At 41.3% G+C, this 16,530-nt stretch overlaps 1 protein-coding gene across 3 annotated transcripts in view; it reads left to right on the top strand.

Annotated features, from left to right (window-relative positions):
• LOC119659942 overlaps positions 1-16,035 on the top strand; it is a 254,566-nt gene extending 238,531 nt beyond the window's left edge. For all 3 annotated transcript variants that reach the window (XM_038068284.1, XM_038068283.1, XM_038068285.1), the window contains 3 exons: positions 13,618-13,777; positions 13,843-13,988; positions 14,161-16,035. In XM_038068284.1, coding sequence (XP_037924212.1) covers positions 13,618-13,777; positions 13,843-13,988; positions 14,161-14,343 — 489 coding nt within the window. In that variant the 3' untranslated portion in view covers positions 14,344-16,035. The remainder of the gene's footprint in view (positions 1-13,617; positions 13,778-13,842; positions 13,989-14,160) is intronic.
• Positions 16,036-16,530: the final 495 nt, after the last annotated feature.

Raw genomic sequence — 16,530 nt, 5'->3', positions numbered from 1 at the left:
GGCTTCTTACCAGAGCAGAAGCAAATCCTCAGACGCTGTCTCACCTCTGCCCTGGGAACAGCCTGACCGAAGCGGCTCGCAGGTGTTGTACGCTGCCTTTTATAATTCGTAAAATACAACCGTACGTACACAAGGGTACGAATTATATTCAGCCTAAATCCGACCATAGTTCGGCCTAGTTAGAGTGCGAAGGTTCTTAGTTCCAAAAGAGTGAACCATGTTCCTTTGGTGAAGTTGTTGTCATTAAATCCGCCCGGTCCGTGGCCGTTGTTCTTATTCTGCGACAAAAAGGTATTGCCAGGAGAGGTTGCCGGCCCCTTGCTGATAGGTGAGAATATAGCGTCTCACACTGGCTATGACCGTAGCTAGCGTTTTCTAGTAAGCATTGCGGGAAGGTGACGGCTCGATTTGACCTGCCTATTCCCTTCTTTAGCGTAAAGGTATTCCCGAAATACGGCATTTACTGAACACGGTCAGAAAACGGAAATGACAACAAGGGAAAATCATAGACAACTGTACTAAACAGGCCCGGAATGCGAAGTTTATGCGATCCTATGGGTAGCAACTGGGTGATTGACGAGCGGTTGAAGGGCAGGCGCATTGCAATCTACAGTGACAGTCAAACTGCATTGAGGGCATTGAGCAGTCCTTTGATCACCTCGAGAATCGTTCAGGAATGCAGAAACCGTTTGAACTCTATGTCTAGATTCAATACGGGGAACAAGTTTCCCATAATGACAGGTGGCAGAGCTTAAATGCTGCTCGACACACCAAACTTTTCCTGCCAGAACCGAACATACGTACCGCAAAGTTTAACCTGTCGAAAAGCAGGAAGACTTGCAGGTGTATTGTGGGCATTCTGACAGGTCATAATTCACTACCTGGGCATATGTTCAGAATAGGAATTACCGAAGATGATACGTGTCCCTTCTGTAATGAGGAAGCGGAATCCACGGAGCATTTCCTATGTGAATGCCCCGCCTACGACACATCAGGCATCAAATCTTTGATGTCGATGTTCTCCAATTGCGACGGGTACCATCACATCCACTAACGGAAATCCTGTGATATGTTAACGAATCCGGAATATTCCGTTAGACGGGGGAGGCGAGTACAATGGGCCAACACGGCCTGAGCGCTCAGAAGCTGTAGCTTCTCCCCCACCATACACACACACACACCCCGTTAATATTGATGAGAAATGACAGTTAGCCCAAGAGAGCACTAAGTTCATTCAGCTGCCGGTCTAGTAAATGCATCTTTTCCTCGGACGCGGCTAAGAGTTCAACACTTTGTTCCCACGTACCCAGTCTTTTGGAAGGAATTTGGTAGACTATGGTATATTCTTTTGGTTTCCTAGAGTTCTATATTGGTAAATGACTCTTGACTTGTTGTATCCTGCTATTTGTAATTGACACTGCATTTGGATCCTATTTTGGTGTTTTCGTCTGTACAACTTTGACAAATGCTTCTTTCAAGATGATCGGAACTGTCAATACCAAATGAAAATCTCGGTCGACTGAACAAATCCAGAGGTGGTTTTTGACATCGTATATCACCTCGAGAATCGTTCAGGAATGCAGAAACCGTTTGAACTCTATGTCTAGATTCAATACGGGGAACAAGTTTCCCATAATGACAGGTGGCAGAGCTTAAATGCTGCTCGACACACCAAACTTTTCCTGCCAGAACCGAACATACGTACCGCAAAGTTTAACCTGTCGAAAAGCAGGAAGACTTGCAGGTGTATTGTGGGCATTCTGACAGGTCATAATTCACTACCTGGGCATATGTTCAGAATAGGAATTACCGAAGATGATACGTGTCCCTTCTGTAATGAGGAAGCGGAATCCACGGAGCATTTCCTATGTGAATGCCCCGCCTACGACACATCAGGCATCAAATCTTTGATGTCGATGTTCTCCAATTGCGACGGGTACCATCACATCCACTAACGGAAATCCTGTGATATGTTAACGAATCCGGAATATTCCGTTAGACGGGGGAGGCGAGTACAATGGGCCAACACGGCCTGAGCGCTCAGAAGCTGTAGCTTCTCCCCCACCATACACACACACACACCCCGTTAATATTGATGAGAAATGACAGTTAGCCCAAGAGAGCACTAAGTTCATTCAGCTGCCGGTCTAGTAAATGCATCTTTTCCTCGGACGCGGCTAAGAGTTCAACACTTTGTTCCCACGTACCCAGTCTTTTGGAAGGAATTTGGTAGACTATGGTATATTCTTTTGGTTTCCTAGAGTTCTATATTGGTAAATGACTCTTGACTTGTTGTATCCTGCTATTTGTAATTGACACTGCATTTGGATCCTATTTTGGTGTTTTCGTCTGTACAACTTTGACAAATGCTTCTTTCAAGATGATCGGAACTGTCAATACCAAATGAAAATCTCGGTCGACTGAACAAATCCAGAGGTGGTTTTTGACATCAAATCATCCTTATCCTGTTCTGAAACGCTGAAACGCAGGGAGAATGTGAGCTCCTCTTTGTGCATTTGTGTCCCCAGATTCGCAAAAGTTTTCGGGCAACGCAGGCTAAAAATTTTGTAAACAGACATTGGAAGGTATATTTCAATGGATGCTTGGAAGTCCAGTTTCTTTATCAAAATGCAAATGCAAGAGATTGACGTATATATAGTTTTATACCACCAGGTGATTATAGATCTATTGCTTCAATGTGTAGTGACAGTGGTTATATTTCTACAACCTGTTTCATGCTTGCCCTTGCCATGCGTTACCTCCGATCATATCGCCTTAACGACCTCTTCCGCCAGCTCCTTATACTTACCATATCCGTTTAGGTTGGGCGGTCTATTGACCCTTTAGTAACTACACCGCATCAGAGACGTTGGAGACGTCATATGTGGTACAGTTCTCTCTATAAGATGTCTCGGACATCCGTGGCCCGATCCAAAGATCTTTCTAAGAACCAACCTTCAAGAAAGCAGAGCGGGATGAGAGAAAGAAGAAGAGAAAGAGAAAAGAACAAAGATGAACTAATAGTGTTCAACCCGTATCAAACAACATTCTATTCTTTTCTCGCAACTGCCAGATAGATGGATAGAAACGGAAAAATTCCAGCGGAGAAACTTGGCATATCTTCACTCCTCCACTGGCTTCATCAAACAAGCGAAGTTTTTCATTATATTTTTATCACATTTATTTTTTGGTTGTATAACATAGAACCTAAACCTTCCTAATTTCGAAACTAAATATCACATTCCAAACATCACAGTAAGATAAATAAACAAGCATAACTAGAATTTTGAGAGTAGCATCGATTCGACAATGTAACTCCAGTAGACCATCTTCTCAGATACATTCCGCGATTCACAAATCTTAGATGACCCAAGTACTTCTTCGATGAAGGCCTTAATATCGTCTCCCAAAGATATACCATGGACTTCTCTCAGCAATGAAAATCGACTTCCGCAATGAGCAACGCACGATCTATTACAAATCTTCGATTTGCGAAACAACCTCGAACTCCCCTTGGTCACAGCGGTTCGCTTAATCCTTCGTAGCGTTTCTAAAGACTCTGCAAATAGCTCTAGATCACTCTCTGTGAAACTATCGGTATTGACAGATCGAGGAATTATTTTCTCATTCCTAGGAAATTCTTTAGTTTTCAAAACAGCTCCAACAATTCTAGGTTTCAACGGCTGTATTTGCCCTGTAGAATGATCATGTAGGCTACATCTCCGACTAGATTTGCGTTTTTGATTAATCATCCTCAGCACGCCTAATGAATCCACGAATAATTGAAAATCATTTTCGCTAAAACTGCTGGTGTTAACTGTCCTGGAAACCCTTTTATCTTTTGCAGAACGACCCGCTCCTAGATTCCCCAGAAAAGCGTTTTGTTGCTCAGTCCTTTCCGGCACTTTATTTTCTTCGCCAATGAAGAACTTTCGGACGACAGCATCCTTCAAGATGGCACCAACTATTTTAGGCTTCTCGGCAATGATGACAGCGCCTGTTGAGGTTCCTTCAGCAATTTGAGAATTGTGATGCTGTTCCTGTGTTTGGTTGCAGCTATTCGTGGTTGATGAATTATGACCCCCGTCGTTGCCTATGGAACTTGAAATACTTGCGGCTTTCCTCTCCAGTACAATCCTTTGTATTGTTTGCAGTGAATCCACAAATAATTGAAGGTCCCGTGGGCTGAAATCTGCTGAATTGATAGTGGTGCGACTCCTTCGCTCGCTTACAGGACTTTTCAACGATGCTTTCCTTTTTAACACAGCCCCATCGATATGATGCTTTAGATCGCAGATTGCAATTCCATTCCGAGAGTTACCTCGTCGAGTTTTCACCTTCTTTAGAATTCGGGCAGATTTTACAAATTTGTTCAAATCCTTATCATTAAGCTTTATTCCGTTGTTGGACTTTGAAGATGGCCCGGCTGTTTGGAAGTCTGTTTGACACATTTTGAATGGTATTCAGATGAGATGTTTCAAGCACTATTTGAATTGTTCAAATCCTGTAGAATCTAGTTTTCACCTGAAATATGTACTGACTAAAGTTTACACTAAAAGCTACATTTTACTAAAGATCTTTCAACTTTTAGCGTTCCGTCTCGCCAGTGAAACCGGTGCTAATCAGGTTTCCGCCCTTCGGATTTTATAATTATATCTTATCTCCTAAAAGGTAAAATGTTGAGAGATTTTCAAATGAGCCAAAGTAGGATATTAGAATGGTAGGTACGAGAGACTTTTTTTACCCCTCTTATGATATGTCGAGCAAAGCAAATATCAATTTTTTTGCTTTTTCTGCTTTTGCCCAGGGGAAGCCTTTTGGATGGTTGTAGTTTATAATTACCAAAAGTCGTCCGGTGTATTGAATGAAGTCAACCTTCTTTACTAAGAACGCCCCTTACAGATACAGAATGTATCTTTATAAGCCAAAAGACTTTCTTCCAATACAGATCAGTTTCATGTTTCTTTTTATTCCTGTAACTTTATCTAGCATATCAAATGTTATGTCTATGACTTTACTATGCTGAGTGTTTTCTTAAATAACCAACAGTTTTCAGATTGGTGAATTTCAAGATCATCCGCATCTCAAATCTTTTTAGTTTATATCCAGATCACTACCTTACGAGTATTAAGTTTGCCCACCTCTCTTACTTCGTCAACCTGTACAATGGGACCGTCACGAGGTGTGATGAGCGGTAGCGATACTTAAAGGAAATCTTGAGTTCGCTGGTAAAGCTCGTGAACTGACATCTAGTTGAGGGTTCATATCTTCCTTTTGACAGAGGAGCACTTTGTTTTGGGGTTAGTATACGACAAGTTCCTTTCCAAAGGTCTCCGGGATATAATCGACCTACTGCGCATTCTTCTTTTTCTTCAGCCTTTGTCCCGTTGACAAGCGGGGTCGGCTCGTAATGTTCGGACTAACTTGCTTACGTCCTGACGCCGTCCATGCGTCAAGAACCCTTGCCCATTTCTCGACAGGACCGGGGCCCGTCCTGCCGCGTCGACTGAGATTGACCCCCTAGCATTTCTCCGGGGCTTGTGACTCAATCCGACCATCATGTTTGTAACGACATTGTATGCATTTTCTTGGTCGACCTGTCGCGAGGCATGTCACCAAGAGAGATTAGGTAGGATTTAGCATAGTAGAATAACTCCAACTATTCTCTATTTATCTCTTTCCCTGATCTCAGCATTTTATTTTTGTTTTACTGAGGATAGTACAAAGTACGTTGCCTCAAACCCTACTCCTTTACCTGGGCTTGGGACCAGCATACTATGTTAGTAGCATGGCGGAGTTGACCTACTGCGTATTGAAGCGAACTTATCAAAGCATGAAACACCCAGCGGTGTTCTGAATGCGATCGCTTCCTCCAGCCCTAAACTCGGGCAGAAATTGCCGTTGGGTACTACAAAACTTCTTCCTCACTAAGGGTAACCTTCCTATGTCAAATATATGCATGCATGAGTACGGCTATAGTTTATGGACGCCGTACTCGGTGACTTCAAGGATACGCAAGACTGACTATATTAGGAAGCGACGGATGTTCTATTATCTTTTAATTTAGAGTGTCCTTCCTACTAAGTTCCTGTCCCACGGGATGATAGGTAACCCCAGCAGAATGATTGCAGGTGTACCATTTTCCAATGGAATTATTGTTGGCAATTAGTTTTCTTGGCGTTCAGCACCAAGGTTTGTAGTGTGTGATAATCGTTTCGAGTCAACACAAATTGCCTGTTGTCAGTTGACACCGTCAGCTTTATAAAGTACACCGAACATTTGATACCCTGAATGATGCTGCCCACGGTGTATCATCGGTGTATCTTGTTTCGAAGGACATCTGACCCTTGTCTCTCCTCATCTTTACTTATTTGCTTAAAAAGATGATAATAAACTGAATAACATTGAGAGAAACGACGACGATTTGAAAAACCATTATAGATAACGTGTGTAGGTTAAAGTCGTTGATCATCGGAGATTGAAATCACCATAAACAATAAAAGGAAGGGAGGGTGGCATCGGATTTTAGATACTCTGTCGAAAAATTCTCGTCACAGATAAAAGTGGCTGAGAATGGATGATAATGGAGTATGAACCACTATCGGGAGATCTGTACCGACTTGCTAAAAGCCGTGATGAACGCACACAGGATATCGAACACTTCTGTTGTGTTAACGACAAGAACGGTACTTTGCTTACTGATCGTCGAGCCGCGACGGATAGATGGCGAGAATACTTCGAGCAGATTTCAACTGAAGAATTTGCTCATCCTCCACTTCCACAATCATTGCCGACATTTGGAGCAGTTCCACCAGTCAGCGCAACTGAAGTAGAGGAAGCAATAAAACAAATGAAATCGGGGAAAGCAACAGGACCTGACGACATCGCATCTGAGCTCTGGAAAGCAAAGAGCTGGGACCCAACACCGTGGCTGAGTGAATTCTTTAACCGGGTTATTCAGGAAGGAAGAACACCATCTGACTGGCAAGAAAGTACCACTGTTCCAATATGGAAAAAGAAAGGTAGTCCAGCAGAATGTTCAAATTACCGTCCGATCCGGTTACTTTCCCATACCATGAAGATTTTTGAACGCATTCTTGACAACCGTATTCGCGAAATCGTTGAAATAACCGTGAATCAAGCCGGATTTGTCAAGAACTGCGGAACTACTGACGCAATACACGCTGCGCGGTTACTCATGGAGAAACACCGTGAGAAGCATCGCCCTCTTTACATTGCCTTTCTGGATCTAGAGAAAGCGTTTGACCGTGTACCACACGAACTCATCTGGTATGCTTTACGACAACACTTCGTGCCAGAAGAACTCGTGCGCTGGGTTCAATTGCTCTACCACGATCCGAAAAGTAAAGTTCGAAGTATGGCGGGTGTATCAAAACCGCTTCGCGTCTCTGTTGGAGTTCATCAAGGAAGTGCCCTCTCACCACTCCTCTTTGTCCTTGTTATGGACACCGTCACACGGGATATCCAACGTCCAGCGCCCTACACACTGCTTTATGCAGATGATGTTTTTCTAGCATCTGATAGCAAAAATGATCTCGAGCAACTTGTTCAAAAATGGAATGATCGCCTCATGCAACACGGTCTCAGATTGAATTTAAACAAAACTGAATTTTTGACGACCGATCCCCATGAAACAGGCACAATCACTGTCAGCGGCAGTGATCTGCCCAGATCTGAGCGATTTAAATACCTCGGGTCAACGCTATCAGCCAATGGAGAGCTGCGTTATGAAATTGCTTCACGCATTAACGCAACCTGGATGAAGTGGCGTTCCACAACTGGTGTCCTTTGTGATCGACGTATCAACGAACGTCTCAAATCTAAAATTTACCGCAATGTTGTCCGTCCAGTCGCTCTCTGTGGTTCTGAGTGTTGGCCGACCATAAAAGACAATGAACGGCGTCTCGCGGTAATGGAGACGAAGATGCTACGTTGGACTAGTGGCGTCACACGTTTAGATCACATCCGAAATGAGAATATCCGCGATCGTTATGGGGTTGCACCGATCGTGGAAAAGTTGCGAGAGAGGCGTCTTCGATGGTATGGTCACGCAATTCGTGCAAACGAGAATTCACTTGCAAAGATTGGTCTGAACATCGAAGTCGATGGTAAACGACCAAAAGGCAGACCTAAGCAACGGTGGCTTGATACGCTGGATGGGGATTTGAAAGCCTTGAGATTGCACCCAGATCAGGCATTCGATAGAGCGAAATGGCGAAACCGATCACGACGAGCCGACCCCGCTTGTGAACGGGACAAAGGCTGAAGAAAAAGAAGAAGAACCACTATCGGGACCTACCTATTGCAGTTCGTGTATATTTCGAGGAGCTCCGAATTTAATATCTTACCGTTGAACGGAGTTTCAGCAATATATATGATGTGATATGGAAATTCGCCAGCTTTGTGTGTGGAGTATATTTGCTAGCCAATCTTTTAAATTAAATCAATTAGAAGATTTTTCCCTTTAGGCTAAATTAATTAATTATAATACATAAAAGATATTTCAGTAACCATTTGATTCCCTCTACAGTAAGTAAAATCTCTATCTCTTCTAAAAGGGGACCATCTTAGGAAAGCTTCCTTTTCGACAGCTAAGGGTTCGACTCTGATTTTTGAGTTCATGGGTTTTAAGTAGGCTGCGAAGTACTGCCATACTCCCTCGGTGATATTTAGAAAGTCTACTTTGAAACTCCTAGAGAAGATAAGTCAAGCTTGCTCGTAACATAAATACAAACTTCGTCGGAGGCAGTGCGTAATATACACTTATGTGGAACCGAAGTGTTATTTAGAAATCCTCTTTTAAAAGAAGATCACTGAAGTGTTTCGGTTAAAGAGTGATAAACAGCTGTTGGAGACCTTTTGCCCTAGAACAGCTCTAACATCAGCAAGACGGTCTATCATATTGCATTGGATTATTTTACTGTATTTTCTTAATGAATCATCACCAACGGCGCAACAACCGGTATCCGGTCTAGGCCTGCCTTAATAAGGAACTCCAGACATCCCGGTTTTGCGCCGAGGTCCACCAATTCGATATCCCTAAAAGCTGTCTGGCGTCCTGGCCTACGCCATCACTCCATCTTAGGCAGGGTCTGCCTCGTCTTCTTTTTCTACCATAGATATTGCCCTTATAGACTTTCCGGGTGGGATCATCCTCATCCATACGGATTAAGTGACCCGCCCACCGTAACCTATTGAGCCGGATTTTATCCACAACCGGACGGTCAGGGTATTATAGATTTCGTCATTGTGTAGGCTACGGAATCGTCCATCCTCATGTTGGGGGCCAAAAATTCTTCGGAGAATTCTTCTCTCGAACGCGGCCAAGAGTTCGCAATTTTTCATGCTAAGAACCCAAGTTTCCGAGGAATACATGAGGACTGGCAAGATCATTGTCTTGTACAGTAAGAGCTTTGACCCCATGGTGAGACGTTTCGAGCGGAACAGTTTTTGTAAGCTAAAATAGGCTCTGTCGGCTGACAACAACCGTGCGCGGATTTCACCATAATAGCTGTTATCGGTTGTGATTTTCGACCCTAGATAGGAGAAATTGTCAACGGTCTCAAAGTTGTATTCTCCTATCCTTATTCGTCCTGTTTGACCAGTGCCGTTTGCTGTTGTTGGTTGGTTCGTCTTCGGTGCTGACGTTGCCACCATATATTTTGTCTTGCTTTCATTGATGTGCAGCCCAAGATCTCGCGCCAATTACCGCCTGCTCGATCTGGATGAAGGCAGTTTGTACGTCTCGGGTGGTTCTTCCCATGATGTCGATATCGTCAACATAGGCCAGTAGTTGGCTGGACTTGAAGAGGATCGTACCTCTTGCATTTACCTTAGCATCACGGATCACTTTCTCGAGGGCCCGTTTAAAGAGGACGCATGATAGGGTATCCCCTTGTCGTAGACCGTTGTTGATGTCGAATGGTCTTGAGAGTGATCCTGCTGCTTTTATCTGACCTCGCATATTGGTCAGGGTCAGCCTAGTCAGCCTTATTAATTTCGTCGGGATACCGAATTCTCTCATGGCCGTGTACAGTTCTTCTTGATGAATATTTTGCTTTTATCGGAGAAAACCTATGTTGACATATTTGAGGGGCTGGCAGTAGCTGCGATTTTCAAGTAGTTTGGGTGTACCCTCTCGATCTTGTTGCTCCGGATTCCAAATCCTAGTTTATCGTGAATGCCTGTGTTTGGTTTTGTGCTTTCCGCTGTAGTAGGCTTTTGTTTAAATTCAAGCTCAACTTCTTCGAATATGAATATGAGCGTCAACATAGCAATTATAAAGGAGTGGTTTCGTGATGGATTCACAAATTTATACTATCACCAGGTAGGTGGTAGTAGGTTAAATTTAGCGTTAGTAAAGGCCAAGGCAACTCAAATAAAAACAAAAGATTTAAGCCAGTAACTCGAATTTCCAATTGTTTTTCAAGCTAAGAACTGCCAAAAACCATTTAATATATTCAATCTTTATTGACTTTATTTTTAGCCGTAGCAACTTTTATGTTATAAAGTCTTTATATTTTAAGACGGGGATGCTGTTTTTGAAAATCATTCTTTATTTACGGAGATAGACACGTTATTGATGAATGATGGGTATATATATCATCATCATCATTGGCGCAACAACCGGTACAAGGTCTAGGCCTGTCTTAATAAGGAACTCCATACATCCCGGTTTTGCGCCGAGGTCTACCAATTCGATATCTCTAAAAGCTGTCTGGCGTCCTGGCCTACGCTATCACTCCATCTTAGGCAGGGTCTGCCTCGTCTTCTTTTTCTACAATAGATATTGCATTTATAAACTTTCCGGGCTGGATCATCCTCATCCATGCGGATTAAGTGACCCGCCCACCGCAACTTGTTGAGCCGGATTTTGTCTACAACCATGTCATGGTCATGGTACCGCTCATAGATTTCGTCGTTATGTAGGCTACGGAATCGTCCATCCTCATGTAGAGGGCCAAAAATTCTTCGGATGATTCTTCTCTCGAACGCGGCCAAGAGTTTGCAATTGTTCTTGCTAAGAACCCAAGTCTCCGAGGTATACATGAGGACTGGCAAGATCATTGTCTTGTACACTAAGAGCTTTGATCCCATGGTGAGACGTTCCGAGCGTAGTTTTTGTAAGTTGAAATAGGCTCTGTTGGCTGACAACAACCGTAATCGTACCTCTTGCATTTACCTTAGTAAATAACTTATGTTATCATTAAATATGCATTTATAAATAAAACTTCAAAGTACTCTCTGGAAGTATAATACCTCTTCATTATAATTTACGGCAGTGACTTTACTTTGACAGTAAAGAAGTGTGTTATGGCGAGAGTTGACATTTTTTGTTCCAAAGTGGAGCTCAGATATGTCTTTGTGGCAATGTTTCTGGATCCGGCAGTCATTGACAACCAATTTTCCTGGTAACCCTAAATAGTACAAACCTTTTGCTGACATCGTTATCAACGGCACAACAACCGGTATCCGGCCTAGTCCTGCCTAGTAAAGAAATCCGCCAATTCGATATCCTTAAAAGCTGTTTGGCGTCCTGGCTTACACCATTGCTCTATCTTCTACGTCTTCTTTTTCTACCATAGATATGGCCCTTAAAGATTTTCCGGGCTAGATTATCCTTACTCATTCGGATTAAGTAGCTGGCCTACCGTAACCTATTGAGCCGGATGTTTTCCACTACCAGACGGTCATGATAATGCTTGTTGAATTGCCCATCCTCTTTTAAAGGACTTAAAATTCTTCGGAGAATTCTTGTTTCGACTGCGCTTAAGATTTCGCAATTTTTCTTGGTATCAACCCATGGGAACTGGCAAGATCATTGTGTTACGCAGTGCTTTGTTGCTTTTCATTCACTCTCATCTGATTTGCTGATGAGGACCGGCCAGGCCATCATACTAACCTGACAGCGATCCGAGTACATATTGGCCCTCTATATGTTTTGACATTCATCAAGGTTGAGAGATGGCGGCGTTCAATTTGCATGTGGTCGATTTGATTGAAAGTGGTTACATCTGGATAGGCCCATGAATGTTTGTGGACCACTTCCGGCATAAAATAGGTACTTCCACCAACTATTTCGTGTGATACTGCTACAGTGTGTTTGTGTAAGCTATGGAAGCCAACGTATTGTCTCAATGTGGTCTCCGTCCCTACTTTACTGTTAAAATCTCTAAGTACGATGCTGATATCATACTTACGATGGGTTAAGTGGGTCGGTTTCACTACCTTGTAGACGGTATCCTTTCCCGGCTCTATAGTCGCCTCTGTAGGGGCAAGAACGTTGAGGCACACATTTGGAAACTTGTCCCATAAACGCAGAGCGGATAGCCTTACGCTTATGTTTCCAAAGTCAACAATAACAGGTTTCATTTTTTGCCTGACTAGGCAGTCTACTCCGAGCACATAATTTACTAGATGGGCGCCATTATATACGATATAGTGGCTCTTCTATGGGAAACCGGTCCCTGTCCAGCACAGAACAGGATATCACCTACCTTCTGGGCAGCATTTTATATGTTCTGAGGTGTACTTTCCATGAGAAAATGCGCGAATCGTTCGTCCGTTTTTGTTGCGGGTTGGTCGTTGTGAAATCTATCCTGCCTGAGGGTCCTGTTGTGGTTTCGTCACTTCGATTTTCCATGTAGAATTGTCAGCTCCACCTAACTCCCAACCTGAAGGACCAGGTGGCACAACTTATCCAGTTTTTAGGCGCGGGAGACTTGCCTTTATCCGTCTGCATTAAGAAAGAGCGATCACCAAGTGGAAAGTGGAGACAAGGTCTGGTAGTGGAATGGTTGGTGTCGGTTCAGCCGGCCTTTCCTAGTTTTATTCTCCATCGTGGGTACCAATGATGGGACGTCAGGATTATATTTGATCGAGTGGAGAGACCATCTTCTTCATACTGCAATGTTCTATACAGAGGGAAATGACCAAAGAAGCTCTTCTAGAGAAAGCAGTGGGATGGCGTTTTTTCTGCTTCTTGCATTATGATTTTGGAGAACGAAGAACGGAGAACTGAGTTTGGTTCTTTTCATTTACTGACTGCGCTGACATGGTAAAGTTAAGGGTTTAGCCTTTATTCTCTGTATTGACTGCCAATTTAGGAGGATTTTTGTACCCGGACAATGTGTTGCGCATGAACACGGACGCTAGCAGGGTCGCTAGGTCTGGTCCAGGGGAGAGAACGTTTACGGGCCGGCCTCGTGCCAAGGCGGATTCAGCACTGCAATGCGGTAATGGTTCATTCCTCCGATGTGTAGCCACAAGGGCTTGATGTGAGTTGCCTTACGATTATCGGCTTTGACATTGTACTATTTATTATGTGAGCTGGATCAATTTGCCTGGTCAGGGGATTCCCATCAATTATCCGAACTGCATCATAAATCTATTCTTCCCCCTATGATGTGGTGATGGCTTTTGTAAACAACTAGTTAGAAACGTAGTAGTAATTGAGCCCATCTAAATTTCGAAGCGTTTGTCCTTTATCTAAATTTTCAAATAGAAGATACTTCCCTATCTATAATTTACAATCAGGTGTGAAGTGACCATAACTAAACGTCCTCATTATTTTTATAATTTTCTTTGCATTTTCAGACAAGATATCGTCATCTGATGTATTCTTCCGACATCGTGCTTCTTGAACTGGACTTACCAATTAAATTCAATAAATTCTTGAAACCAGTTTGCCTGTCGAGTGCTCCAATAAATAGTACACAAGTGTGTGCTGTTAGCAGTTGGAATCTTGAGTTCAAAAGTGAGTACAGATAGTCTATCTAATTTTCATTATCAATTTATTAAATCGCAACTTTTGTTTCACAGACAAGGAGCCTGACTTCTTCAGCAGCAATATCACAATGAATTCAAGAGAAAACTGCAATTCAACAGAATTCTTCGCTGGTAGTCTACCTAGCGGATCCCTATGCAGTGACGGTGAAAAGGATGAAGATTTACGCGTTACATGTAATGTAAGTATATTTGAAGCAACGGTCTGATATTTTAATGTCTTTGGTCCTAGGTTGGGAGTCGAGAATGGATTATCCTTTTTTAAAATATATAGTCTCAATTTTTTTGCTTCCCAAACCAGCCAACTGTTCTTTTTATAATAAATTGTCTCCAATGAATTTACATCTTTTTCAGACGAGCGAAGGTGCACCACTTTCCTGCCTTCAACGAAACAACACGTGGGTTGTTCAAGGACTTCTAAACTATCGCGGAGGATGCGGTAGAAGACCGAAAACGACAGTATATTCTCTGATAACCAGAGAAATACAAAAATGGATTACTAATACTGTAGGCAATAGTTTGATGTTCAAGAGCTAAGTGCATAAGATTGTTTAACAATCTTATTGAAAAGAAAGTCACATGATCAAAGATATTTAAAATACAATTTAAAAGTAAATTGTATCTTAGATATAAATAGAAATTCGGTCAAACCATTTTAAAAAAATTATCCCAGATAAGAAAAATGTTTTAGTTATTGTAAATATTTATTCAGTATTAATTTACGTGTTTACCAATAGTTTGCTATAATAATTGCTAATTATATATATGTATCCCTGTCCATAGATTTATGTTTTTATATTGAAAGGATAAGAAATAAATCCACATGTTATAATCCAACTGAAAGACATTGTAAATATGTATCAAACACTATTAAAAAAACTGTGCAATTAGATTCCTTTCAATTATATTAAATTGTTTTGAACATTCCGTTTCCTTTTATAATTCTAATAAAATAATTGAGTTTAAAAATTGTAAAAATTGAACCTGAACAACTCAGTAAGTAAATATACTCCATTTAGCAATAGAAATACTATATGATTACCAAAAGTGACAAAATGTAGTCTTAAAATGAAATATTTAATTCACTGACTGGTCTAATCAAAAATGAAGGTAACTCCATATGTTGTCTTACCTTCCAAGAGCATTATCTTGAGAAAACGATTATCTAACACATGCAAAAGTGCTCCACAATGAGTTCAGATAAAAAAATCTGCACAAAGTCCCACAAAAATTGTTTTTCACTACGAAATCGCTAGTCACAAGTGTTTGTGCCAATTAATCAAATGAAATTGTAATCTGATTGTCTGAAAATTATTAATTTCACCCAGAAAATCAACGAAATTGTATAAAAATTAAAGAAAAGATCCAAACGAAGGTTTCTTGTCATTATTCAATGGAAGAACTGTTTGGTCAGTTTCAAATGAAACACAACAATCAAAGGCTGGACCTTATGAAAAATTGGTCCGAAAATTATGAGAACTTGTTATAAATTTAATTTTAAGAATTTAGATTTAGTGTTGAATTCGCCGTTTCATGTTAAGAACCCGAATTGAGCGGATGATGTACTTAACGTAGTTATAGTATCATTTCTGAATATTATTGAGAATTAGATTAGATACACTCATCAAATTGCATCACATGGTACTTATCTATCTAGGATTTTCCTTCTTGCATTTCTCTTATAGAATGAATAATAAGATATTATTGATGGTTTTGAAATTTTCTAAAAAAAAAAATCTTAAACTGCCTCAATTTGGCACAGGGTTGAGTTTCAATTTCATATTTTGAAAACTCCCCTGCTAGAATCAAAGCAATTTCAAACTAAAATCTGTTATACACTATCCATTTGTTAACTGTTAGAAAAACAACATTACATTTTCTTCGAAATATCTATTATCTAATAAATATAAAAAAAAAATATCTAAACATATTTTTAAAATATGTATAAAAGATTAAAATCTATGTATGGATGTGTTGGTTTATTGTTTATCATCATATATTTTTCTAACTGTTAACCGAAATGTAAATACATATATTATATAAAATAATATTACTGACATACATATGTATACTTATGTGAAAACACATTGAGTAGGTTGCAATAAGGAAACATACGTTTTTTTATTAGGACTTTTATATTATTCTGTAACTATGCATATATTATATACTTGTACATTGATGTCAAACATTGCAAAGTAAATATATAAAATGAGTTATATTTAAGAAAAATAACTGGTTGACATCCGAAAATTTGATGTATCTTCCGCGATTTATAACATCAAGCTAGTGGTTATCAAATGATAAGCTTATCGTTGAAAATTGCCCGCGGGTCTTGAGTCCGCATTGCAGCACGGCCTCGATTATAGTGCCCGGACCCAAGACACCCTTCAATCGAAAGGTGGTGGCGATGGCGCTCTCACCTTCTGCAGAAAAGAAGGTGTGGCAGGCATTTGTGGCAATTGTGTGCAGGTGAGATTGAAAATACCCGTGTCCTCACCGTGCCCTGGATGCAACCACTACCGATTGGAATAACTCAAGCTATCACCATTATAGCCAGCTCGGTATGATAAGCGGACGCAACTCGCAGAGCCCCTCGTCTTTGTATTATACTTGCGCTAGATGCTTACGGTACATTTCCTTACTGGGAGAATCAGCCCATATTTCGGAACTGCAAAGGACGATGGACTGAACCGCACTCATCAAAAAGCAACGCCTGCTGGATAA

The sequence above is a fragment of the Hermetia illucens genome, chromosome 6 (assembly GCF_905115235.1).
Source record: "Hermetia illucens chromosome 6, iHerIll2.2.curated.20191125, whole genome shotgun sequence".
NCBI classification, from domain to species: Eukaryota; Metazoa; Arthropoda; class Insecta; order Diptera; family Stratiomyidae; genus Hermetia; species Hermetia illucens.
The sequence above is the reverse complement of the archived record's forward strand: the minus strand, read 5'-3'. Positions and strand labels throughout refer to the sequence as shown.